Source organism: Dasypus novemcinctus, chromosome 14 (genome assembly GCF_030445035.2).
Source record: "Dasypus novemcinctus isolate mDasNov1 chromosome 14, mDasNov1.1.hap2, whole genome shotgun sequence".
In the NCBI taxonomy this organism is placed as follows: domain Eukaryota; kingdom Metazoa; phylum Chordata; class Mammalia; order Cingulata; family Dasypodidae; genus Dasypus; species Dasypus novemcinctus.
The window spans coordinates 94,319,943-94,346,362 of NC_080686.1; the positions used below are offsets into that span (position 1 = coordinate 94,319,943).

At 38.3% G+C, this 26,420-nt stretch overlaps 1 protein-coding gene across 5 annotated transcripts in view; it reads right to left on the reverse strand.

Moving 5' to 3' along the window:
• ADCY8 (adenylate cyclase 8) overlaps nt 1-26,420 on the reverse strand; it is a 284,440-nt gene that overhangs the window by 196,089 nt on the left and 61,931 nt on the right. For all 5 annotated transcript variants that reach the window (XM_058276038.1, XM_058276042.2, XM_058276041.2 and 2 more), the window contains exon 2: nt 6,998-7,147. In XM_058276038.1, the coding sequence (XP_058132021.1) occupies nt 6,998-7,147 (150 nt within the window). The remainder of the gene's footprint in view (nt 1-6,997; nt 7,148-26,420) is intronic.

The following is a 26,420-nucleotide window of genomic DNA, read 5'->3' on the forward strand; positions in this document are numbered from 1 at the left end:
AATTAATTCATTTTAATATTTAAAATAAATAAGTGCCATTTGCATCATTTGGGAGGAGAAATGGGATTACAAAAAACATTATAATTAGAAGCTAATTCCCCAAAGAGAGATGTTCCAAGATGTGGCATCCAGATGGAAAATTCCCCTACCAGGTCTTTAGCAGATGTGTGCTTGGTTTGTCCCAGTCTCTGCTATATTGGATGAGTCCACTTCCCCCAAGTTTTTAATGGGGATCACATGGGCACAGGTCTTTTTAGTTTTACACTGGAGAATCTGAAGTTAGGAGCTAAAGTTTAAAGCCAATATAATTTAGTTAAATAAACATTAGTCTGGAGATCTTATATTCCAGGCTCTGTATTAGATGGACACCAGGAAATCAAAGATCGATGATTATGGAATAGCTCCCTTTAAGTATAGTTCTTAGAGGTGGTGAAAAGAGAGAAACGCAAACTAGGAAATGTCAGAAAGTAGGACATCATAATGTTAACTTCCAAGGCCTGCTGGGAGCAAGAAAACATCCCAATTCAACATGGGGAGGCGAGACCAAGCCTCTCAGAGGAGGAGATGCCAGACAGAATTTTCAAGGAATAGATGCACCACAGGAGGGAAACGAACAGCAAAGATAGGGAGGAGGAATAGCAGTTCAGGGAGTTGATGGTCATTTGTCACAGTCTGAAACAGAATTGTGAGATCTGATCTGAGTGAGAGGATGGAGACTGGGTCCTAGGGGACCTGTTGGGCCATGTTTGGGGATTTGGATTTTATCTTTGAGGGAATGGGGGTTTCCCTGAAGAGAAGAGTGGCATCACTCTCACTTTCGCAGCATCCTTTCTCATATGTTTTGCCTTACTCTGCCATGGGTTAAGAGCTTTAGATCCTTAATCTTCATCCCAGCCCTTGGAGGAGGTTATGATCACTATGCCCATTTTATCCCACAGAAATCAGACTCCAGAGAGGAGTAGTTTGTCTAAGACCCCACAGCCAGGAAGTTCAGGAGTATAATTGTACACATTCTCTCAGATGCTGAATGTTTTGCTTTTAACCCCTGTGCTGTAATTCCTTCTGAAGCAGACCAGACTTTCTGGATGGAGACCAGACTGGAGGAACAGAGGCTGGAAGCCAAGAGACCAGACAGATAGGAAACAATACTGGCATGCTCAGTACCAGTTGCAACTAGGGCTCAAACTATTACAAAAGGAAAAAAAGACAAAGTCCTTGCTTTCCAGAAAGCAAGGCCCAACCCCTTATCCTGAAACCAAGTCATTGAAATAAAAAATGTCAACATTTGGATGCATTCAGTAGTTCCTGCCTGGTACAGTGCCAGCTACCATGGGAGGAAGTGAGATACTGTAAAGTGGAGAGACTCTTTCAAGGAGCTTAGTTAAAAGCTTAGGTTAGAAGGGAAATTGAACAAAGGCTGTTAGCATTTACTCTTCTCTCCTGCCTACTTGTTCTTGACCTCCAGAACCATTCATGCAACCTCAGGTCATCCCAGGAGAAGGCCTGTTTCCCAGTGTCTCATCATGTGATGGGACCCTCCAGCAAGAGGCAACATGGTACACAGTCACTTACCTTCTAGCCACTGCCTAGTGATTATTCTTTGGAAAGATAATTAGAAACCACCATTAAGTATGGATGATCTCACTTATTTCAGAAATACATATCCCACATTGGCTTTCAGGCTCTGCTACATGGGAAACACAGAAGAAAGAGCCAGTAACAAATAGGCATGCAAAGGTGACTGAGATCCAGTGTGATAATCTGTAATAGAGATATGTAATAAATTGTGTTCATTTTTATATGTACTCTGAACAATACCTGATACATAGTAAACATTCAATACTTTAAAAAAATTAATTTATTCTAGTTGCAAAATAGTTCAAATAAACAGACTAACCATCTCTCAGCATCCTCAAGCCTTAACTTTATTTTTTTGTCTTTATTTATTTTTTTAATGTTACATTAAAAAAATATGAGGTCCCCATATACCCCCCATCCCCCTCATTCCACCCCTCCCCCCATAACAACAACCTCCTCAATCATCATGAGACATTCATTGCATTTGGTGAATACATTTCTGAGCACCCCTGCACCTCGTGGTCAATGGTCTACACCATAGCCCACACTCTCCCACAGTCTACCCAGTGGGCCATGGGAGGACATACAATGTCCAGTAACTGCCCCTACAGCACCACCCAGGACAACTCCAAGTCCCAAAAATGCCCCCACATCACATCTCTTCCTCCCACTACCTACCCCCAGCAGCCACCATGGCCACTTTCTCCACACCAATGCCACATTTTCTTCGATTACTAATCACAGTAGTTCATGAATAGAATATCAGTAAGTCCACTCTAATCCATACTCTGTCCCTCCATCCTGTGGACCTTAGAATGGTTGTGTCCACTCCACATCTATATCAAGAGGGGGCTTAGATTCCACATGGATGCTGGATGCAATTCTCCTGCTTTCAGTTGTAGGCACTCTTGGCTCCCTGGTGTGGTGGTTGACCTTCTTCACCTCCATGTTAGATGAGTGGGGTAAGTCCAATAAACCAGAGTGTAGGAGTTGCAAGTCTGTTGAGGCTCAGGGCCTGGCTATCACATGGTCAGTCCAGAGATTCAGGTTCCCTGGGTATACATTAAACCCCAGCACCAACTACAGATCTGGTAAAAGTAACAGGAGAGACTTGTGGACAAAGATCACATCTAAGTCCAGCTCTATCACACAGAAACACAAACTCCAGAGAAGGGCCAACTGAGATGGCACTGAACTCCATCTGCCATGACCATAGAACCTGTGGGTCTCTGTAGCCCTCAGAAGAACCAATACCTGGGGTTGCATCTACTTTTATCTGTCTCTGGGACTCTGCTCAAGTGTGCATAAGGGCAACCCCTCTGCTAACCTCCCAGCTCTTTTTGGAGACTCATAGCCATATAAATTCAGTTGTCCTTTCCATTTTCCCCTTTTATTCAGGTCAAAAAGCATTTTTAACTCCTGGTATTATATGTAGACTGAGATATTCTGCTGGTCTGAGTTGACCCTTTTATTCAAGGTCATTTTCTAGTTACATCATCAGTTGGTACTCGGTACTAATTCCTCAGCACCAGGGAGGCTCATCCCTGGGAGTCATGTCCCATGCTGGGGGGAAGGCAACACATTTACATGCTGAGTTTGGCTTTGAGACTAAGGCTTAACTTTAATGCCATATTTGCTTAGACCATTTTTTAAAATTTTACTTTATTTATTTATCCCCCTTCCTCCCACTGTTTGTGCTTGCTGTTTGCTTATCTTCTCTTTAGGAGGCACTGGGAAACGAACCTGGGACCTCCCATGTCGGCACTCAATTACTTTAACGACCTCTGCTCCCTGCTTTGCTGTGTCTCTCACTGTGTTTTGTCTCTGTGTCTCCTTGCTGCATCCTCTTGTTCCATCAGCTTGCCACACAAACCCATCATGCCAGCTCACTGTCTTGCTTGTCTTCTCTAGAAGGCACCAGGAACTGAACCAAGGACTTCCCATGTGGTAGATGAGCGCTTAAATGCTTGACTCATATCTGCTTCCCAATACTTTTTTAATTGAATAGAAAGTTACTGTGGTGTCCCATTGAAGAAAGCACACAATTTTGCTGGTGGGCATCAAGGAAGACCTACTGTCCAGCATTGTCCTTCAATAGATTGTATCATCAGTGTCTTTGGTCATTTCTTTCTTCCCTCTCATTGAATAAGTAAAGTCCTACTCATTCTCTAGTCCCTTTCGAAGAATAGATTGAACCTTATTTGTCTCTGTATCTATAGCATGAATGGACAGAGAGAGAGATAAATGAAAGAAGATCATGGGAATGCTCATAAATGCCCCAACAAACTATGTTGTCCTTTTTGCATGTGCAGTTTTCTCTTTACAGGGTACTCTTCACCTCCTATACACTGAGCTAAACCTAGACATCATTCAAGTGTCAACACAGCACATTTCTTCTAGGAAGACTTCTCTGAGCTTCCACTTTAGGTTTGACCTGTCCACTGTTTCCATAGGTGATTTTGTAGTCATCTGTTTCCTTTTCTACCTGGCAAATTCTGTAAGGTCAGGGACTGAGTGTTAGTTACCATTATATTCCTAATATCCAGTAGAGTTCCTGGCACATAGTAGACCCTCAATAAATAACTGAATTTATTTTTTAATAAATTAGGTCATTTAAAATTTTTCTCTAAATTCTACCATGGGATAAAGCAAATACTTGAAAACCCTCACAAAACTTGACCATTTCTGTGGAATTTGGCCCCTTTGTTTCTGCAATTGTAAGGCAAAAAATGCCATTAGATTATTCAGGGAAAACTTATCTGCCATCATATAGGCCCTTACAGTGTCATCACGTGGTGTAGAATTTCAATTGTCATGTCATTGTAATTAGCTATGATAAGAGGTAAATGGGGACAAGTCTGTTAATGACACCTGATATTTCAAAATATATGGAGCCTCACAATGAGTTTCAACTGCTGCACATCTGAGAAAAACCATCCTTGTTTTCCTCCATATTAATAGGCTTAAATTGGGGTTTCAAGTGAGACAACCCAATACATAATATGTTTTCAAATGAATCCTCCCGGTACTGAGCTGTGCCGGCAGATTCATATAAATCATTGTGCATAATAATGCCTATATAAGGGCATTACATTCAGTATTTCTAACCATTAAAAAGACCCTACAGGAATGGTATTATTATCCCCACAATAAAGATGGAGAAACTAAGACTCAGAGTCACTTGCTCCAAAGCACAAAGCTAGTAAATAACCAAGCAAAGATTTCAAATCCAGAGTGTATCACTCAAAAGCCTGTGCCTTCTTTGTTGAACTGCATTGCCCATCTACCACAGGGAAAGTCCTCAAGGATGACAGAAACCTGAGGCAGAGAGCAAATGTCAATGGGAAGTAACTTTAGTACTATCTGATATAAAGTCAGCTATGGCTAATACTTCCCTGATTTGGAGGGTGCGAGGGGGTGGAGAACAGTCAATCTACCAAAAATACTTGATCATATTTGTGGACATAGGAATTACAATCCTACAGCACATTTTACTTCATCTTTGAAACAAAGACTCCCTTATCAAAAGATAGCCTTTTTGCATTTCACCAGTGTAAACAGTAAGGCTAACATTTTGCATTGCTTTATATCTATTTTCACATTTGAGGCAAATACAATGCAGTGGAGGAAGATACTTCCCCCATGTGGGAATGAGGACCTAGGACTGAGAAATTAAGTGGCTTGGGTGGCCCAACTTGGAAGTAAGAGAACCTGTGGCATGGCATGAACTCTAGGGAACCTCTCACTACATTCTAGTTGTCATTTCTTCTCACCTCTGAATACCATTCTTTTCTTTCTCTCTTACCACCAGCTTAAAAAAGATTAAACAGAATTGGGGGAAGATCCCTCCACCATATTAGTTTACTATATTATAGTGATTCCAAGATACCCAACTGGAAGGATAGGAAAAGTCTTAATGATATGACATGGCAATCATTTTTAGTGTCTCTGAAATTTTATTAACACTAAATAAGGAGACAGAGCATTTCAGACAACTCACCCACAATTGCAGCTCCAATAGTGACAGAGCATCAAGAACAGCTGAATGAATAAATTGTTAATGTGGCAGCATTCTCTGAATTGGCCCAGATCCCATGGCAGGGGAATGAAATATATAGTCCTGGGAGATGTTTATGCTTATTGTAAAAGGTAGTTTCTTTCTTAACATTCTATTTCTAAATTATTCCACAGGGATATAACAGAGAAATAAAATTATTATGAGGTTCCATAACAGCTATAGATGTTAACTTGGAACTTTCCTAATTCTGAAGGCTGCAAAGTTCATACTGAATCTGGAAATCCTGTAGTTTCCTCTCTGCCCTTGGCAATAACATAGAGCTGAGGGAGTTGAGGCTTGCCAAGCTCTACTTTCCTTGTCCTCCTCATCCACTATCACAGACTGGGCTTCACTCACTTTAAAATCAATATTTTACTGATGATTTGATGAAATTAAGGAGAAAATATTTTTTCTTTATAATTTCTGCTTTATAATTTCTCTAACTATTACTACATAAAGCTCAATGTAACAATTGTGCCTCCACAGATGTAATTTAAAATAAAAGCATAGTATGGCAGAAGTAATATATCTACTGAGCACAGAATGCCCAAGAGCACATATCCTGAAGAGGCTATCCATTGCTTCTAGAGCCAATTTTAAACACATTCCTGATAATCTTCTTTGAAAATTGCATTCAGAGGCAAAGGCATAGCTGACTTTTGAATATATGAATAGCTTCAATAAGGGAAAATATTTAGTCTTTGAAAGCGAATTTCCATTTCGGGAAGCATATTGTTTGAAGCCGAAAGGTATTTTTCAAGTCTCCAGCCCATGCATCCAATCAGAATGTCCAAGGAGTGCCATTATCTCAACCTCTCTAAACCGGAGCATGTCGCTGCCCTCGACCCTCCCATCCTGCTCCTCCCACCGCCTCCCCTACCCTGCGCTGGCCTTGTGTGGGATAGCACTGATTGTCCACAGTGATCTCTTCCAAAAGCCAGGACGAGGTATTACAGACTACTTATGTACACAATTCTTACATGAGATGACCACAATTGGAACTGCTAATGCAATGAAAACCTTTATTTCAAATAGCAACTTACACTCTCAAAGAGGGAAGGTAAAAGATGAGAATGCTGATGATTTTTAGGAACCGTGGCCTTGTTCGCAAACATAGATGCCAGTCAAAGATGTCAGAAAACCAACCACTTTGTGACTAGTTTTATTTTCTTTGGGGAACAATTAATTGAATTTGGAGAAAAGAAAAGCCCACTTTGACCCATTAGTCGAACATAACTATTTTAAAGTCTGGAATCCCGATGCAAACTCTGAGAGAACACATGTGAACCAGGAAGCGTTGTGGGGAGAAGAAGCCTCCGTGTGAGCCGAGGCTGGCTGGGAGAGCAGCGGGGGACGCGATACCTGTCTCTGGTTCTCCGTCTCCAGGCGCAGCCTGGCCTCCACACACCTTCGCGTCTCCAGGAAGGCTTGGCGCTGGGCCCGGTCGGACAGGTAACTGATGAAGATGCCAGCTGTGTTCATACACATGAATAAGACCGCCTGGGCCACAACCTGAAACAGAATCCCAAACAACCTGGTCAGGTGGCTAAAACGAGAGCTGCCTGCGAGCAAAAGAGGAGAAGAGTAAATCACCATTTCACAGGTGATGCTGAGTGCAGCAATCTGCATGGTTAGGGGCATTTTCATAACACTATGCCCTTCATTCCGGCCCTGAGCCAAATGCCACCCCCTCCGAGAGCCCTCCCTTGACCGCTCTATCCAAATTTAAAGCTTCCCCTCCCCAAATTTGGGTCTGGCCATGGATTGGAAAACTGAGGAAAGAAAAAGGGGTATTGTCAGCTTCTTCCTTAATTCTCCCTCTACCTCTTTCTCTAAAGTTCTAATTGAAGTTCTTGGCCTTTAAAGGATTGAAGAAGCAGATGGGAGGGTGAGGAAGGGACTAATATGAAACAAGAAAGATATTTCCTGAGTGGAATAATTATATTTTGAATTTGGTGCTTTTGGGTCCTCTTGGGTAGAATTCCTTTTAAAATGTCCAAGTCTTGTTGTTTCTGACTCCAGAAAAATACCAACTTTTTTCACTGCTTTTTGTCTCAACTAATATTACCCTATCCCTAGGTACCAAAATCTTGCTGGACTTTTAAATTAGGCTTCCTCCTTTCACCTTTTCCCCTTCCAAACTACATTTCAGTGAAGAAAAACAAGCAGATTCTGGAAGGAAGTAAACACTTGAAAGAAAGAAACAAATAGTGTGAGAGTCCCAATTTTTGTGCTTTTAGCCTGAGTGCAGGCAATATTTGGCCCAGTATGGTGTAGCTTCCACTCTGGTGGAAAACCCAGGAGGTCTGAAGAAGCAAAGAACAGAGGTAAGGACAACTACAGTTGTTGGAAAGTGAAGTGAACATCACCAAAAGAAGGAAGCAGGGGAGGGACAGCCTTAAAATCGATATATAAACTCTTTCACAAACCGCACAGGCACAGGATAGACTTTAAGAAACTGAGCAAAGGACAAATGAACTAAAGTGAGACTTGTAGGGCAGTCCAAAATGCAGAGTGTATTTGATTCCAATAAAATTAATTACCTGCCAAAACAACACTAAAAAAGAAGCAAACGACATTTTTCAAAGGAATATAAGAGAACTCAAATACTACCACATAGCAACATATCTATGACACAACACAAAATTATGTCACAAGTGAATAAATGCAAAAATGTGACCCATTCTCAAGAGAAAACAATCAACAGAGACATATTCTGATCTGACTCAGATGTTGGAGTTAGAAGAAATAAATGTTATAGTAGCTCTTACAACTCAGCTCTGAAGGAAAAATAAAAGGTCTAGCAATGAATTAAATAAAAGATAGGAACTCTCAGCAGAGAAATAGAAATGGTAAAAAAAATGAAAATTATAGATCTGAAAAACACAAACTCTGAAACAGAAACATTCACTGGATATTAACAGCAGAATGTTGATGACATAAGGACATCAGTCAGCTTGAAGATAGATTGGTAGAAAATAGCCATTCTGAGAAAATGGGAAAAAAGATTGAAAATAAAAATGCAGGGACCTGTGGGACAATATTAAAAGGCTCAGTATGCAGGTAACTGGAATATCAGAAGGAGACAGAAGAGAGAGCGGATGAGGCAAAATAATTTATTTGAAGAAATCATTGTGACATTTTAAAAAAATTATGAAAGACAAATTTACAAATTCTAGAAGCTCAGTGAAACCAAAGAAGGATAAATATGACTAAAACTATTCCTGGGCATGTCATAGTGAAACTGCTGAAAATGGAAGAATATCTTGAAAGGAGTCAGAAAAAAATGTAACATATAGGGAATAATGATTCAAATTATCACCAACTTTTTATCAAAAACATTGGAAGCTAGAAAATAGTGGGCCAACACCTATAAAGGGTCAGGGAGAAAATGTGCCAGCATAGAACTTTGTATGAGGTATGAAGGAATGCAAAAGCATTTCAAATAAAAGAAAACTAAAATATTTGTCACCGGTAGATTCACTATAAGAAATGCTGAAGGAAATTCTTCAAACTAAAGAAAAATAATACCAAATGGAAATTCAGATTTTCAAGAAGGAATGGAGATCATCAGAAATGGTGAATATCAGGTTAAATATGAAAGCACTTGGTAGTCCTCTTAATTTTTTAAACTATACATGAAATTTTACATAACATAATTATAATGTCATTCTGTTGAGTCTATGTTGGTGAAAAACTATGACAGCTGTAGAAAAGAGGAAGGGGGTGGCACAATACACGAACCTATTTGGTTTCAAGGTTTCTTCTACACTTAATGTGAAGTGATACAATATTAACTCTGAATAGACTCTGAAAAGTTAATCTTTAAAGCAACCATTAAAAATAATGCAAAGAGATATTGCTAAAAGCCAATAGAATAGTCATGTATGTACACAGAGACCTGTTCATAGCATTATTTATAATAGCTAAAAAGTGGAGATAATCCAAATGTCCATCAGCTGGTGAATGGATAAAAAATGCAAATCCCTACAGTGCAATACTATTTAGCAATAAAAAGAACAAACTACTGATACATGCTACAATAGGGATGAACCTCAAAAAATATGACATCAATGAAAGCATTCAGATACAAAAAATCAAAACACCATACATTATATGATTCCATTTATAGAAAATGTCTGGAAGGAGCAACTCTATAGAGACAGAAAGTAGATTAGTGGTAGCCTGGGCCTGGAAGTGGGACCAGGATTGAGAGCAAAGAGGCACAAGGGGTCCTTTGGTGTGATGGAAATGTTCTAAAATTTGATTGTGGTGATGGTTGCTCGGTGTTATAAATTTACCTAAAAAAGCATTGAGTTGTACATTTTAAATGGTGATCTTTATGGTATGAAAATTATGTTATTAAAGCTATTTTTAAAAGACAAACGGATCAATTATAATTAATTCTTGAATACACTCAATAATTGAAAAAAGAAGGGAAAAATAAATAGAAAAACAAATAACAAATAATAGCATCATTATTTACATCAAATATTAATGGCCTCCTGAAGGAAGTATGCACTGACTGAAAACATGTCCAACTTTCAACGGCCGCGGGACTTCTGATAAGTGAAGTGAGTAGACGGATGTGCTTAGCAGGACCAGGGTGAGTCTGCCTAGGACGAAGGCGAAGCTGCAATTTCCCTTTGTAGTAATTATGGAACAAAATGAATATTAATGGGGGATATTCCTCAGAAAAGCAGACTGTGTGAACTGAGGAAGGACTCAGGATCATTGGGTATCCGTGGGCCAGACAAAGTCAGATTTTGCTTTCAAGAGTTACTTTTCAGACCTTACAGTTGTTGTTTTTTTTCTTTTTTTTCTCCTTATTTATTTTTTTAATGTTACATTCAAAAAATATACCCCCCGTGCCCCTCACCCCACTCCTCCACCCATAACAACAACCTCTCCATCATCATGAGACATTCATTGCATTTGGTGAATACATCTCTGAGCACTGCTGCACCTCATGGTCAATGGTCCACACCATAGCCCACACTCTCCCACAGTCCACCAGTGGGTCATAGGAGGGCATACAATGTCTGGTAACTGTCCCTGCAGCACTACCCAGGACAACTCCAACCCCCGAAAATGCCCCCACATCACATCTCTTCCTCCCACTACCTACCCCCAGCAGCCACCATGGCCACTTTCTCCACACCAACGCCATATTTTCTTTGATTACTAATTACAATAGGTCATAATAGAATATCATTAAGTCCACTCTAATCCATTCTCTATTCCTCCATCCTGTGGACCCTAGAATGGCCGTGTCCACTCCACATCTATATCAAGAGGGGGCTTAGATTCCACATGGATGCTGGATGCAATTCTCCTGCTTTCAGTTGTAGGCATTCTTGGCTCCCTGGTGTGGTGGTTGACCTTCTTCACCTCCATGTTAGATGAGTGGGGTAAGTCTCATAAACCAGAATATAGGAGCTGCAAGTCTGTTGAGGCCCAGGGCCTGGCTATCACATGGTCAGTCAAGAGATTCAGGTCCCCTGGGTATACATTAAACCCCAGCACCAACTACAGTTCCGGTAAAAGTAACAGGAGAGACTTGTGGACAAAGATCACATCTAAGTCCAGCTCCATCACACAGAAACACAGACTCCAAAGTAGGGCCAACTGAGATGGCACTGAACTCCATCTGCCATGACCATAGAGCCTGTGGGTCTCTGCAGCCCTCAGAAGAACCAATACCTGGGGTTGCATCTACTTTTATCTGTCTCTGGGACTCTGCTCAGGTGTGCATAAGGGCAACCACTCTGCTAACCTCCCAGCTCTTTTTGGAGACTCATAGCCATATAAACTCATTTGTCCTTTCCATTTCCCCCTTTTATTCAGGTCAAAAAGCATTTTTAACTCCTGGTATTATATGTGGACTGAGATATTCTGGCTGATTGCCCAATGACTGGTCAGCTCAAACCTGTGAACTGTATGCATTAAATCAAAGCCTCAAACTATTAAAGGGAAAGGATGGTACAGTCTACACTGACTCCAAGTATGCCTATGGGGTAGTCCAACCTTTGGAAAAATTTGGGAAGAGAGGGGATTAATTAACAGCAAAGGAAAAGGTTAAGTCCATGGGGAATTAACAAAACAAGTATTGGCCGATCTACTTTTATCCAGGGAAACATCAGTGGTGCATATAAATGGACATCAGAAAGGTCATATGTTTGAAGCGAAGGGCAATAGGTTAGCAGATGAGGAGGCTAGGGAAGCCTCCCTTAGTTCTCTTTGAAGTTGATGATCCTGATACCCTCCATTCCCAAGGAGTTCCGGCTCCCTACATTCTCTGAAAAGGAAGTGAAATAGCTGGAGCAGTTAGGAGTGACCCTGGATGATCAAGGGGGTGGGTCCTCCTGGATGGCAGGCAAATGTTGAATAAACAAGTGATGAAATAATACAATATTTAAAAAAAAAAACAAGTGATGAGAGAGGCACAGAGGCATTAGCAGTCTAACACCAAGGGAGTCACTGGGGGGTACAGGTCATGTGTGATCTGGTTCTTAAGTATTTTGGATGCATGGGCCTTTATACTGTAGCTAAACAAGTAAGTGAATGATGTATAATTTGCCAAAAGGTTGAGAAAGTTTTAAGGAAGCAAGAACAGGGGTTACATGAGCCGGGCCTCAGGCCATTCCATAGTATTAGGGTTGATTACACAGAAATGCCTCCAATGGGTCAGCTAACGTATGTTTTGGTTATTGTAGATCATCTGACAGGATGGGTGGAAGCATATTCTCTGGCCTCAGCTACAGCATCAGGAACTTTCAAAATTAATCTTGAACAAAACATTCCTCATTATGGGTTAGAGGAAAATACAGTAGCCACTTTACCTCCCAGGTACTTGAGAATATTATGCGAAGCTTGGGTGTCACGTGGAATTTCCATATACCATGGCACCCACCATCTTCAGGGAGAGTGGAGAGAATGAGTCAGACTTTAAAGAAGCATCTTTCTAATTTGGTCTTAGAAACAAAGTTACCCTGGATTAAGTGCTTACCCATAGCCCTACTGAGGATTAGAACCACCCCTAGGAAAGAGCTGGGAATCTCTCCTTATGAAATGCTTTCTGGCTTGCCTTTTCCTAGGAGGGCTGGAGACCTCCCTTCCCTAGAGTTGAAGGATCTCTTCCTTAAGAATTATACACCAGCTTTGTCCTCTACTTTGTCATCCCTCAGCCATCGTGGTTTGCTGGCCCAGACCCTGACTCCTGAATTCACTGTCCATCAACACCAACCCAGCAGTTGTGTCCTAGTCACGTCTGGAAGGAGTGCAAACTTCAGCTGACCTGGGAAGGACCCTATCAAGTTTTGTTGACAAATGAGACTGCAGTCCAGATAGCAAAAAAGGCTGGATCCACCACTCTCAAGGAAAAGGACCATAAGTACCCAACATCACCCCCAGAGTCCTGGGAAATAAGGATCACTCTGAGAAGGCAATAGTTGGGAGGGCATATCAGAAAGGGGGAAGGACTGGTCAGACTCTATGTCAGTGAACCTGGTGGGAAGATACTCCTCCACTTAGAGGGAAGGCTGTTATCTATAACCACCTTGTCCAGTACATTAAGAGACTAGCAGATGAAGGATTTAAAGTTTCTGAAAATGAAAATAATTATACTGACTATGATGTTTCAGATTCAGGTCATGACAAGCCCCATTAAATTGATAGCAAATGTAACCAAAGGCCTAGAGTCTCAGACTGTGCAGTTTGATGCCTAACGTGTGGAGATCTAGGATTGCAACGGCGGCTGAGTGGGCAAAATAAATATCTATGCCTGGAGTCACTGAGAGGTTATCTCAACCTCCCCCCCACCCCCGGTTCGATTGGAGCTTTGCATGGTGGACTACCGAGTACAAGGGGTGGACCCGGGAACGGAGGAGGCCATATGCACTGGAAACAGTTAGAGGACAAGATCGCCTTCTAAGGTAATGCCCCACCAGACTGCAAAAACCTCCAGTGTAACCTGGTAGTAATAGCCATTAGAAAGGCAGACAAATTAGGCAAAAAGAACCGTTATTCTTCACCTGACAAAGCCTGTGAATGGGGTGGAGGTTACAGGCAAAGATCCTCTGGGGAAGTTCCATATTCAAGTCCTTCCTCCCTCTGTGGATATGATACCAACAACGCCCCCTCCAGCTCACCCTTCAGAGATACCAAGGGAAAATCCAACAAAGGCCAGTTCCCCAATGTAGAGCGACCCCAAAGCAGTCAGGATACTTAAGACAGAGGATTTAAAGCAGACCACAGAAATAAAGACAGGATATGGAGACATAAATGCCTGGGTAGAATGGGTCAAATATATAGTCCAGAATCTGAACAAAAGCAACTGTTAAGCTTGTGCAACAGGCCGGCCCACTGCTCATATCCTGCCCTTTCCGTTACGTATGGAAGCGCATGAAAGGGAGTGTAAGTGCATGGTGCTCTTCTTCCAGAGTGCTACTCCTGGTGAAGACTGTAGTATGTTGTCCTCTCTCTTCCCTCCGGTCAAAAAGGGAAACATCAAAGCCATATCCGCTTCCCGCCTTGGTCCAGGAAGTCCCTCTGCCTGTCTCTCTAGGTGGGGAAAAGGGCTCCAGGACCTTGCGAACAAGGCCTTGTGTTATATACACCAGTGTAGAACGTCAGTGAGGATAGTACTGGCAATTCCTCCAGTTTGGCCATACCCCGAGCAGACCTTTGGTGGTACATTCAGAAAGGGCATCCTCCGACTGGTGTTACCTGAGAAGTGGGGAGGAACCTGTGCTCTGGTTCAGTTGGCCATCCCATTTAGCCTGGCCTTTGCAAAAGAGGAAGAAACACAAAGCCAGGGAAAGAGAACAATAAGAAGTTTACTTGGTTCCTTTGATGACTGAATTTATCTAGATAGTATAGGAGTTCCCCAGGGAGTCCCTAATGAATTTAAAGCTAGAAATCAGATAGCTGCAGGATTTGAGTCATTCTTGTTCTGGTGGGTCACCGTTAACAAAAATGTGGATTGGATTAACTATATATATTATAATCAACAAAGATTTATCACTTACACTAGGGATGTGGTTAAGGGAATAGCAGAACAGTTGGATGCTACTAGCCGAATGGCCTGGGAAAAGAGGATAGCCCTAGACACGATGCTAGCAGAAAAAGGAGGCATGTGTGTTATGACTGGAGGTAGTTGCTGTACCTTCATCCCCAATAATACGGCCCCAGGCGGGACTATCACCAAGGCCTTGCAAGGCTTAGCAGTCGTATCTGAAGAGTTAGCACAAAATTCTGGCATTGACCACCCACTCACGGGATAGAACTGGTTTGGAAATGGAAAGGAGTGGTCCTGTCTGTCCTGACTTCCCTTATCATTGCGGCTGGGGTACTCACAGCAGTTGGATGTGGCATCATCCCATGCGCCCAAGGGTTAGCTCAAAAACTCATTGAAATGGCCCTAACCAAACAGATGCCCATTCAGTACAAGCAAAACAACTTATACCCCCTGAAAGAGGAAGATCTCTATGATGAAGAATGTGAGGAGGCTCTCAGCAGATTTGAGAAACTAAATTGTGAAAATTAAAAGAGTCTGAAAGAAAGAGGGGGATTTGTAGGAAAGGGTTAGGTTTAATTTTCACATAAAGGGGAAGCTGGAGTCAGCTCTGCCGATGGAGGAGGGAGGGAAAGGGGGTCTATCGGTTTTGGTATGCCAAGAATTTGAAAAGGGACTCCAAAACGAGGGAGGGTCAATGGTGAGTGCTGAGGGTGGGGCCAGAGCGGGGAGGGCCGATGGTGAGTGCTGGGGGCGAGGTCAGTAGTGAAAGAGGTGCCAAATTTGAAAAGTGCACCAGGGGTGAAAGTGGCACCCAGTGCCCAGCCCGCCAGAATGTAGAGAGCATCAGAGCAGGGTTTCAGAGGGAACCGCATACATTAGTTAGAGCCCTCAGATAGGCTGTAACCCCCGAAGTACCCAATCAATGGGAAACAGGGGAGGGACCTGTATTTTAGGTTTAGGGTATAAATATCACTGTTCCTTGTTGTTCAGCACGGGGGGCCATTTTGTCCAGGTCATACGCTCATTCTTGCAAGATCGTTAATAAAATTCTTTTCTCCTCCACAATCAGGTGAGTTTTTGTTTCTTACAGGTGTAGCTTTCTTTCTAACATACCTCACCTGGTGGGTCCCAGGGGTCCCGCAAGGATCCTGAGGTTGCTGCAGTCAGGAAGTATCCATTTCCTTTTGGAGTCTAAAGGTTTTCGGTAGCCAGATGCTGTATTCAAGACTTATGCATCCTGGCTGGCAATGCACTCACCAGACAAAACCCCTTTATGTAAATCCCATGTTAATTTCTTGAATTTCTGTCAGGAGGCAGGCATTGTAAATGATGAAATAGAGAGTCAAGCTGTCTAGTGTGCAAACTGCAAAGGCAGTTGAGATAGTTAAATCTAGAGACAAGATGAGGCATAGAATACTATTTGTATGTGTGCAGGTACAAAAATATGAAATTATGTTTTTGAAGTCCACTTGTCATTCCTGGAGCTCAGATTTCATTTACTGTTCCTTTATACTTTACATACCTCAGGGTTGCAAGCTGTTTAAGGAAAAAATTCCCATATACCCATGTATTATAAAGAAGAATAAAAATTGAGTTTATGCCAAAAAAAAATATTAATGGCCTAAACACTGATTAAAAGTGAATGGTGTCAGAATGGATAGAGAAAGTTAAAAAAAATGCAGCTATACACTGTCTACAAAGGACAAACCAAATATAAAGACAATGAGATTAGAAAGATAGACTAGTACAAAAAGACTAAAGTGGCTATATTAATATCAAACCTCAAGGCAAACAGTGCTATCAGAGATAAGAGGTAAACTTTATAATGATAAAAGGGCCATTTCATCAGGAGGATATGGCAGTCATTAATGATCATAAGGGAAACTTCAAAATAGATAGAGCAATTGCAAAATTAAAGAGACAAATAGACAATTCTATAATCATAATTGGAAAAACTTTTCAACAGCTTTACTGAGGTATAACTGACATAAAACACTGCACATATTCACAATGCATATTGTGATAAGTTTTGCTGTGCATATATATCCATGAAACCATCATTACAATGAAGACAATGCACATATCATCCCACCCAAAAATTCCTCGTCCTCCTTGACTCCCTCCTTTCCACCCCTCCCAATCCTTCTCCCTCATCCCAGTGCCACCACTGATCTGATTTTTTGTCACTATTAATTAATTTGCTTTGTCTAGAGTTTTATATAAATGGAATCAATAAAGCATGCCCCTTTTTTGCCTGTTGTCTGGCTCCTTTGATTCAGCATTATTTTGACAGTCATCCATGTGGCTGTGTATATCAACAGTTCATTCCATTTTTTTTTTTTATTGTTGAGAAGTATTACAATGTATGAATATACCATAATTTGTTTATCTAAATGTTGATGAACATTTAGATTGCTTGCAGTTTGGGGCTAACAAATAAAAAACTGAAATGAATATCCAGGTACAAACATTTGTATGGGTAAATAATTTCCTTTCTCTTGGGAGTGGTACACCTAGGAGTGGACTAAGATCATGTGGTGAGGGTATAGTTAATGTTTTAAAAAACTATCACACTGTTTTCCAAAGTGGCTTTACTACTTTACATTTCCACCAGCAGTATATGAGAGAAATAGACAATTGTGTAATTATAACATCCCTCTCTTAGTAATCAATAGAATTAGACAAAAATTCAGTAAAGATATAAATGACCTGAATAATACCATCAACTGTCCTTGCCTATTGATATTAGTAGCTGCAGGCTATACATTCTTTACAAATGAGCATTGGGTATTCAAAGAGTCTCTGCACAAGGCCATAAAACTAGTATCAGTAAATGTAAAAGGTTTGAAATCATACACAAAAGATTTTATGATTACAATAAAATTAGAATAAATGTAACAAAAAGAACTCTACGAAAGCTCCAAATACTTGGGAATCAACAAATTCTGACATAATTCTTGAGTCAATGAAGAAATTACAAGGAAAACTGAAAGTATTTCAAAGTGAAAGATAACTAAAATTTAACATATCAATATCTATAGGATGCAGCTAAAGCACTCCTTCAGGAAAAAGTATAGCTCTACATGTTTACAGTATGAACTACTTCCCGCACCAGAAGAAGAAAAGACATTAATTATATTGTTACTAGATCCATTCCCTATATTTAAAGCACTCCAATATTCCCATGTTATAAGAATAAAATCCAAAAAGATTTCTTATTTTAAGATGAAAGAGAAAAGACTTCTTTGCCTCATTCTCCTTTCTGATATTGCCACCCCAAACAGCAAACTATATGTAGAAATGAAAGGTCTGTCTTTGAAAAAACTAGAATTCACCTGTAAACTCAGTTATAATACCTTGGAAAGAACTGTCAAATGAAATGAAAATGAGTCCTGGGATGGTAAAATGCTGAGAGAGATTGCCTGCTTTAGATGCCCAGCAGAATCTACAGGCACAGATTTCTCTAAAGTAGGTGACATACCCTGAAGGGAAGAATTAATAATTTCTTGTCTAAAAAAGTGGGGTAGGAGTGCATTGACCCCAGGGATCATGAGCAGATTGCATATAGAATGGGACAGGGCAGAATATAGTATTCTTGTAGCAAACAGTCTGTCAGTGAGTTGGGGTTGGAGAAAGATTGTAAATTGTTAATAAACATAAAATAATGATTTATTAGCTGGGAGGAAATAAAGGCTAAGCCAGATTATTCATACATATACATATATGTATGAATAACATATGTATGAACATATACATATACACTAACCCAGCATGACAAGCAGCTGTACTGGGAACCAATGAGATCTACTCTTAGCATGAGCACTGCCCTCAGACTTCACCATGACTTCTTTCAAATAGTGGGAACTCGCTTCATTCAAATTTGAATAATAATGCTCGAAAAGTCACTAGAAAGAAATTTTAGGTTGTATATATGTTACCAGAATAAAATTTTAAAAAGCACATAACTGTACAGCACAGAGGGAACCCTAATGTAAGCTATGGACTATAATTAAAAGAATATTATAATAATATTATTTCATCAGCTATAATAACGGTACCACACTAATGCAAGATGTTAAAAACAGGGGAAAATGGGGAGCAGATTTGCCTCAAGTAGTTGGGCACCTGCTTCCCACATGGGAGGTCCTGGGTTAAGTTCCTGGTGCCTCCTCAAGAAGACCAGCAAGACAGCGGGCTGACAGGACAGGCTGACACAGTAAGGAGCCACAATGAGGAGCCACAATGAGAGAGACAAGAAGCAGGAAGCGCATGTGGCTCAAGCAACTGGGTATCTCCCTCCCACATGGGAGGTCCTGGGTTCAGTTTCTGGTGCCTCCTAAAAGAAGATGAGCAGACACAGAGAACACACAATGAACAGACACAGTGAATGCAAACAACAAGGGGCAGGAGGGAGAAAAAAAAAACAGTGGAAAAAGTGTGTGTGAAGGGGGTATATGGGAACTCTGTACTACCTGCATGGTTTTTCTGTAAAACTACAACTGCTTTAATAAAAAAGGAGGGAAAACAAACAAAAGTAACTAGGAGAGTGTTGATAAAAAGATAATGCAAGAAAGAAATAAAAGGAAACTGGGACAGGAAAAAAGTCCAAGTACGTTCAACAGAGAATGTTTGCCATTGAATAGAAAATATTTTGATCTGTAATATTTCAAGAAATTTCTAGAAATTAAAGAAACAGTCACCTATTTAAATAGAGTTCAAAGCAAACATCCAAAGTCACAAGAAAAAAATTATAAGAAAAGAAAGAGGATGCAAAACGAACTGACAGAATTTAAAAAATACATATATATATATGTAGAGGAGAAAAATAAAACTACCACAGAAGGCCACTCTGTAAACAATAAAATGAGAAAAAAGTATGACTGAAAATAGCATGAAGCCATTAAAAAACAGGAGAGAAATAAAAGTAAAGAAAATGAAGTTAAAACAGAGGAGAAGAAAAGATAATGGAGAAAAGGAGTTTTGGAAGACAGGAAAAGGCAATGCAATAAACACGTAAATTATATCCCTGAATCAGAGAATAAATAAAAATCAAAGTTATAATTTAAAATATAAAACAAGATTTGTTCTTATGGTCTGGAAGAACACACAATAATCCAGGAAATGTTTATTTACAAGAATTGACAGTGAAACATATCATAATAGTTTTTCTGGACTTCAAAGGCAAAGAATGATTTCTTGGGGCATAGAAACAAGAAAGTCAAACTTTTCCTCATACTTTATCACAACAACAATTAACAACAGAAGACAATGAATTACAATGGCTACAAAATCCCCAAGAAAGAACAATGTAACCCAAGAATTTTTATTGTCAACCCAATGCTTTTCTAGAAGATAAATGAGTCAAGGAAGAGATGAGCAGAGAAATTCCAACAAAATCCTGGTTGGTAAGTACTAAATCCATTTGAATGTACAAGTGAGACGAGAAATTTTAGATGAAATTGTGTTGATGGAGCAGAATGTGAAGGCAATGTAAAACATAAAAATGATATTGCTAACAAATGGAAAGAGTGTATGAAAAGAATTAAAAAGTCCTTGATAAAGATATTAATTAATTTTAGGCACTGTTAAATTTAAATAGAAATATTATATTAGCTGTGATAACCACTAAAATAATACAAATAAAACATTTAATTTTCATTGAAATAGAAGGGAAAATGGAATAAAATGGAATAAAAAATACTCAACCTACAAGAGGAAATTCAAGAAAGATAGGAGAAAGACATAGAAAGTCAGAACAAACACAAAATACCAAATTTATCAGGGACCACAACAAATGTAAATAGACATAACTCTCTGGTTATGATAATGATTTTCAGATTAGATTAAAAATCAGCTATGTACTATTTAATGAGGCATTCCTAAAACATAATGACACAAGAAAGATTGAAATTCAACCAAAATAAAGCTGGTGTTGCTGTGTAAATATCAGATTAAAGAGACTTTAAGAGAAAAAAGTATTACTAGTGATTAAAAGAGTCATTAAATAAAAACAAAATTTTTAAATCATGTAGAGGATATAAAAATTCTGAATTTGGACATTTTAACAATATAGCTTTGAAACACACAATGCAAATCTTATATAATTCGATGGAAAAATTTACATATCTACCCTCACAGTGGTATATTTCAGCAAAATTTTTAACAGTTGATAGATCAAGCAACTAGAATTAAAGTCAGTAAAGTTAGAGACTGTTTCAATAGCTCAAACAATTAACAACCTTGAAATGGAACAGGAGAGCTAACAATTGGATAGTATACATACTTTTTAGACACATGCTGAATATTTTAAAAATATGTTCTTGTGATAGAACATGAAGTTAGCCTCAGCAAAATTTCAAAGAACTGGGATCATGTAAACCACAATCAATTACTACCATAAACTGAAGTCACGAAGCAATATAAGAAGAAAACTAGAGAAATACCCAGTTTTTGGAAATTAAAAATATTTCTAAATAACACATGGACCCAAAAATATATCCTAAAGAAGGCTTGAAAATATGTATTAAATATAGTGAAAATACTGCAGAACAAATCAGTAGTACTCTCAGAGAAATTTATAGTCATAAATGCTTCATTAAAAAAGAAGAAATGTAATAAAAAGAAAAAAAAGAAGAAAGACAATATGAATGTGATACCTATTCTATTTAAGGATTTAGCAAAGAGTAACAGAATAAACCCAAATTATGTAAAGAAGAAAAAGAAAAGTAAGAGCAAAAATTAATGAAATGAAAAACAAGTCTACAATAAACTTTGTAGTCAAACATTTGTTCTTTGAAAAGACTAATAAAACAGAAACACTTCTTACAAGGTTAATAAAAACAGAAAGAAAAAGTAATGAACTTATCCCAGGAATCCAAGGATACTTAAACATTATCAAATCAACTAGTGTAATTCACCACAATTACAGCATTTATATATATCAGGTGTGTGTGTGTATCATTATATGGAGAAAAGGCATTGATGAAATTCAATATTCTTTCATTTAAAAAATCTACTAGCAAACTGAAATTAGGAGTAAACTTTCTGCGGTCATCATATAGGATTTCTAAAGTAAACTCACACAGACACACACCCTAAAGCAAACAACTTGCTCAGTCAAATGTCAAAATTATCGAAAGCATTCATTTCAATACTGGGATGACAGTTATCACCAAATATATTCATTATCATTTTCAAGTGCTAGCTATCTCAGTACAAAAAATGAAATAAAAGTGATAATGTTTGGATAGTAAGAAATATATTTTCATGATTTGCAGATGATATAATTATCTATCTGAAATATCCAAAATGCTGTAGAAAAAATTGTTAAAATTAATAAGAATTTAGCAATGATGCTGAATCTAAAAGCAAAAAAAATGGCAATTAAATTTCTATGTCTGTAACTGATATAAATGTGAGATACATGTACACATATACAAGCATATATATACACTTCATATACTATATTGTAAAAATGAGGTAACTGGAAAATGATCAAAAGACATGCAAATCCTTAATGAAGAAACAATAAAATCTAATTTAATCAAAGAGTACCTAAAAAATATTGTGTGGTATACCATATTTATGGATAGGAAATATCTGTCATGATAAACACATCAAATCTAAGTAGGTGTTTTTTCCCCCAGTGAAACTCAACAAGAGGATTCAAAAATCTATAAGGAAGGGCAAAGGGCCAAAAATACAGACGGTATTTCTAAGGAAGAACAAAATGGGGAAAAGAACAAAATGCTTTACTAAATATCAAGATTTTTATAAACACTGTAGTAATTGAGACACCATGGCATTTGTATAGGAATACACAAATTGACCACTGGATGTGAAGAGAGAGCCCAGAAACATACCAACAAATTTGAGAATTGGACACTGCAGATCTAATGGGAAAAAAGACTTTAAAATAAACAGTGTCAGGATAATTTGTGATCCCTTGGGAAAATAAAATAAAAGTAAGCCCCTACCTAATGCCATACATTAGATATTTGTAGCTGGATTAAAGTCTTAAATATGAAAGTTAAAACTATAAAATCTTAGAAAACAATATAGGAGGATATTTTTACTCCCTTGATGGATTTTTTAAAAACTAAGAGAACAAACCATAAGGAACAGGATGGTGTATTTGAATGAATTAAATGTAAGAATGTCTATTCATTAAAAGATACCATAAGGAAAATAGAAAAAATCCCACAACTATCCACAAAATGAAAGAAGGTATTTACAACAACTTAGAGCAACTTTGGCTTTACACATTAATGTTTATTTTGCACATTCCTACAACTGCACCTTTTCCACTCCTTGACATATATTCCAGAGCTACCTTTGCATGTGGTACCATAGAAAACATATGTAAGAATGGAAATGTCTACCAATACTAAAATGGATACCTATTCTGTGGTACATTAAAGCAATTAGATACTAATCAATAGTGAAAATAAATCAACTCTCTTTGTATATAAATCAGTATGGTTGAGTATTGGAACATAATATTAACAAAACAGTATGATTCCAAAAATAAACAAAAACAGAATATGTGGTTGATGGATAAAAGTGAAAACATGTGATGTCATTTTTCATCCATCAACTTGTCAATGATGACGCATCAGTCAGGCTAGGTTGTAGAGATATAGACACTCTCATACCTAGTTGAATAAAAATTTGAATATAAATTTAGCAATATTTATCATAATTGATAATGCTCATATTCCTTAGACTAGTAACTCAGCTTTATAGATTTATTTTATGTATCTGATCTCCCAAGTGCAGAGATCAAAGAATAACATAGCATTGTTTGTAACAGCAAATTATTTGAAACAACCTAATGGCCAAAAACAGAGGAGTGTTTAAATGGCAAATCCATATAGTCAAATGGTACATAGATCAAAGAAAGGAGATAATAAGTATACTATGGAACATTCCAATATGTACTAAGTGGGAAAATAAAAGCATTTGCCATCACTTTTATGTGCATGAACTATCTCAGTAAGGCAGTGGATAAATCTGAGGACAAAACCTGAGACCAGGGATTCAAAGGTGGAAGAGAGGCTTACTTTACAATCTCTACCTTTCGCATTTTGTAAATGTGTATCTAGTACCTATTAAAATAGATTTTCAACATTTACACATACAGATAAATTTACTGCTAAAAAAGAATAAAATGCAATCTCCCTTTCGTGACGATAAAGCCTGCTTGATCCTCAAGCTCATCTCATGCCATTTCCGTCCTTACTCATCTTGTTCCAACGATTCTAGTTTGTTTTCTGTTCCTCCACCTCAGGGTTGTCGCAAACGCTGCTCCCTCCACCCAGGACACCTTCCCCCTCCCTCTTGCCTCACTGATTTCTTTTATTCCTCTGTTCGCGGCTTTATTGCAGTCTTTTTCAAGAGGTGCTCCCTGATCACTAGATCCAAGCAGGATTTTCCCACCCTGAGCACTTACTACATATTGTAACAATATAGTTACTTGCTTGCTTGGCACCTGTCTGTTACATTGGATTATTAGCTCCAATAGGACAGGGATGATGTTTGTTTCAACTGTTGATTGACACTTAATACCTAGCACATGGCTCAGTAGAGAGTCAGCTTCCAGCACCAGGCAAGTGCTAAGTATTTGCTGAGTGAATAAGTGAATGGATAACTATCCTGAGTATCACTAATCACCATTTACAAGATATGATAGGAAAATGATCTTACAGTAGCAGCAATGATAACATAAAACATCAATGATATCTTTAATAACCACAACAAAAAGGTGTGAGAGCTGTGGAAAGAACTATACTACACAACTTTACAAAGGACAGGAGGAACATTTTCAGCAAAGGAATATTAATCATTGTTAACTATGTAAACACTACTCAAATTGCTTTACAGCTTTAATATTATTGCCATGAAAATTCATGTGGATTTTTTATTTGCAACTTGAAAGGTGATTTTAAAATATACCTGGAAGTAAACGTGTTAGAATACCAAAGAAAAAAAATTAAAAGGAATTAGTGGGCACTTGCTCAGACAAAATGGAACATGTAATATCACACTGCAATAATTAAAAGTCTGTGGCAGCAGAAGAAAAATCAACTGAAAAAATAATAATGGAATAAAATAGATTACATCCTCCAGAAATGGACCGTGGAAGAGAAGATGACTTTGTATATGATGCATATGGCACAATCATTTGGTGAGCAAAAAGGAAGAATTGTCCATAAAAGAATAATTTGTTAACTACTGGGGGAAAATTGTGAGATATTTACCTCACACCATATGCAAAATAAATAAATATGGAAAATGAGACCATAAAAATAGGGGAAGAAAATAAAGGGTACATTGCTCTAATTTTCTAAGCACAAAAGCTTGAATAAAGGCTCTACTTTTTTGTAAACAAATTAAATACTGGAAAAATAAAAGTTACATCTGAGAAAAAATGCATATTCAATTTTAAAATGCATATTCCCTATAGCCTAGGGAAGCAGAGCTTCCAGGGTTCACATTGCACAGGTACGGGTGGTTCTTGTTTTGAGATTTTATTTTTACTTCTCCTAAGCTTTTAAATATTCATCATTGTTTTCTTCTAAAAGTGTGTTCTCCTTTTTTTTAAACAGATGAATTAAAGAATGCTATAAAGTGTGGATAAATTTTAGTAACTTGATGCACTTAATTTCATTTGGAAACCATTAACTTGCTCACTACAGAGTTCAAATTGTATATAAAGTACTGAAAGTGCCTCTTTTCTATTTTACCTAGGTTTTTGGTTTCTCAAAATGAAATACTTGTGATTGATGTTACATGTATGAAACTGTATATTTCCCCCACAAGAATAATTCATGGTTAATTTGAGAACATCACTGTGTAATTATTTCTGTCTCTCATTCGTATTAAAGTTGTCTCTAGACTTGCGTAAAAACTCATTTTTATTAATAAAAGCAATCTTGTTCATTGCTGATGGGAAGGTACTTTACTGGAATATTTCTGGAAAGCAAATTGGCAACATGATGAAAATTTTACTAATTTCTTTTGACGCAGTGATCCAACTTTCAGAAATTTAACTTAAAGATCAGATGCAGGCTCAGAAATTTCTGTGAAGGGATGTTCACTGAAGCTTTATTTCGTAAAGTAAAAAATAAATGGAAATGTTGTGTATCTCAAACAGGTGGGAGAATGGCTGAAAAATTGTTGTATGCATATACAAAGGAAGGTAATCTCACATTTAAAAGTATTTAATAACATGAGCAAATCAGTATGCCATATTAAATATAATGTAAGATTTAAAACTGTATTTGAATACAAACCTATCAATTCAATGAGATTCTATATAGGTATATAAAATAAAATATATAGAGATATATTTTCATGTATATGTGCATGCAGATGTGTAAATGTGCATGTGCTCTGAAATAAGAGGAATAGATTATTCAGAAAACACACTTATGACTAACAAGGCACCAAGAGTCATAAAAGGTCAAGATCTAGAAAAAGTACACCCACAGAGGTAAGCCTAAGAGGTAGCTGGGACTCCATTCTTCCTAGCGGCACCTGCAGACGCCACAGGAGGCGACATGGCTGAGAAACAGAGCTGAGCGTTCACAGGCTCCTGGGGCCAGGCACCAAATGTCGGGTCCAGGACCAAGGGCAGAGAACAGGGGCCAAAAAAAGAGAGCACTCCTATGTAGATTCTGGGTCCTCATCAGTAACTGATTTTATAGGTCACTTTAGCACAGCACTTTCGTATCAAATAAGTATCTAAAAATATCTAAATTGTTC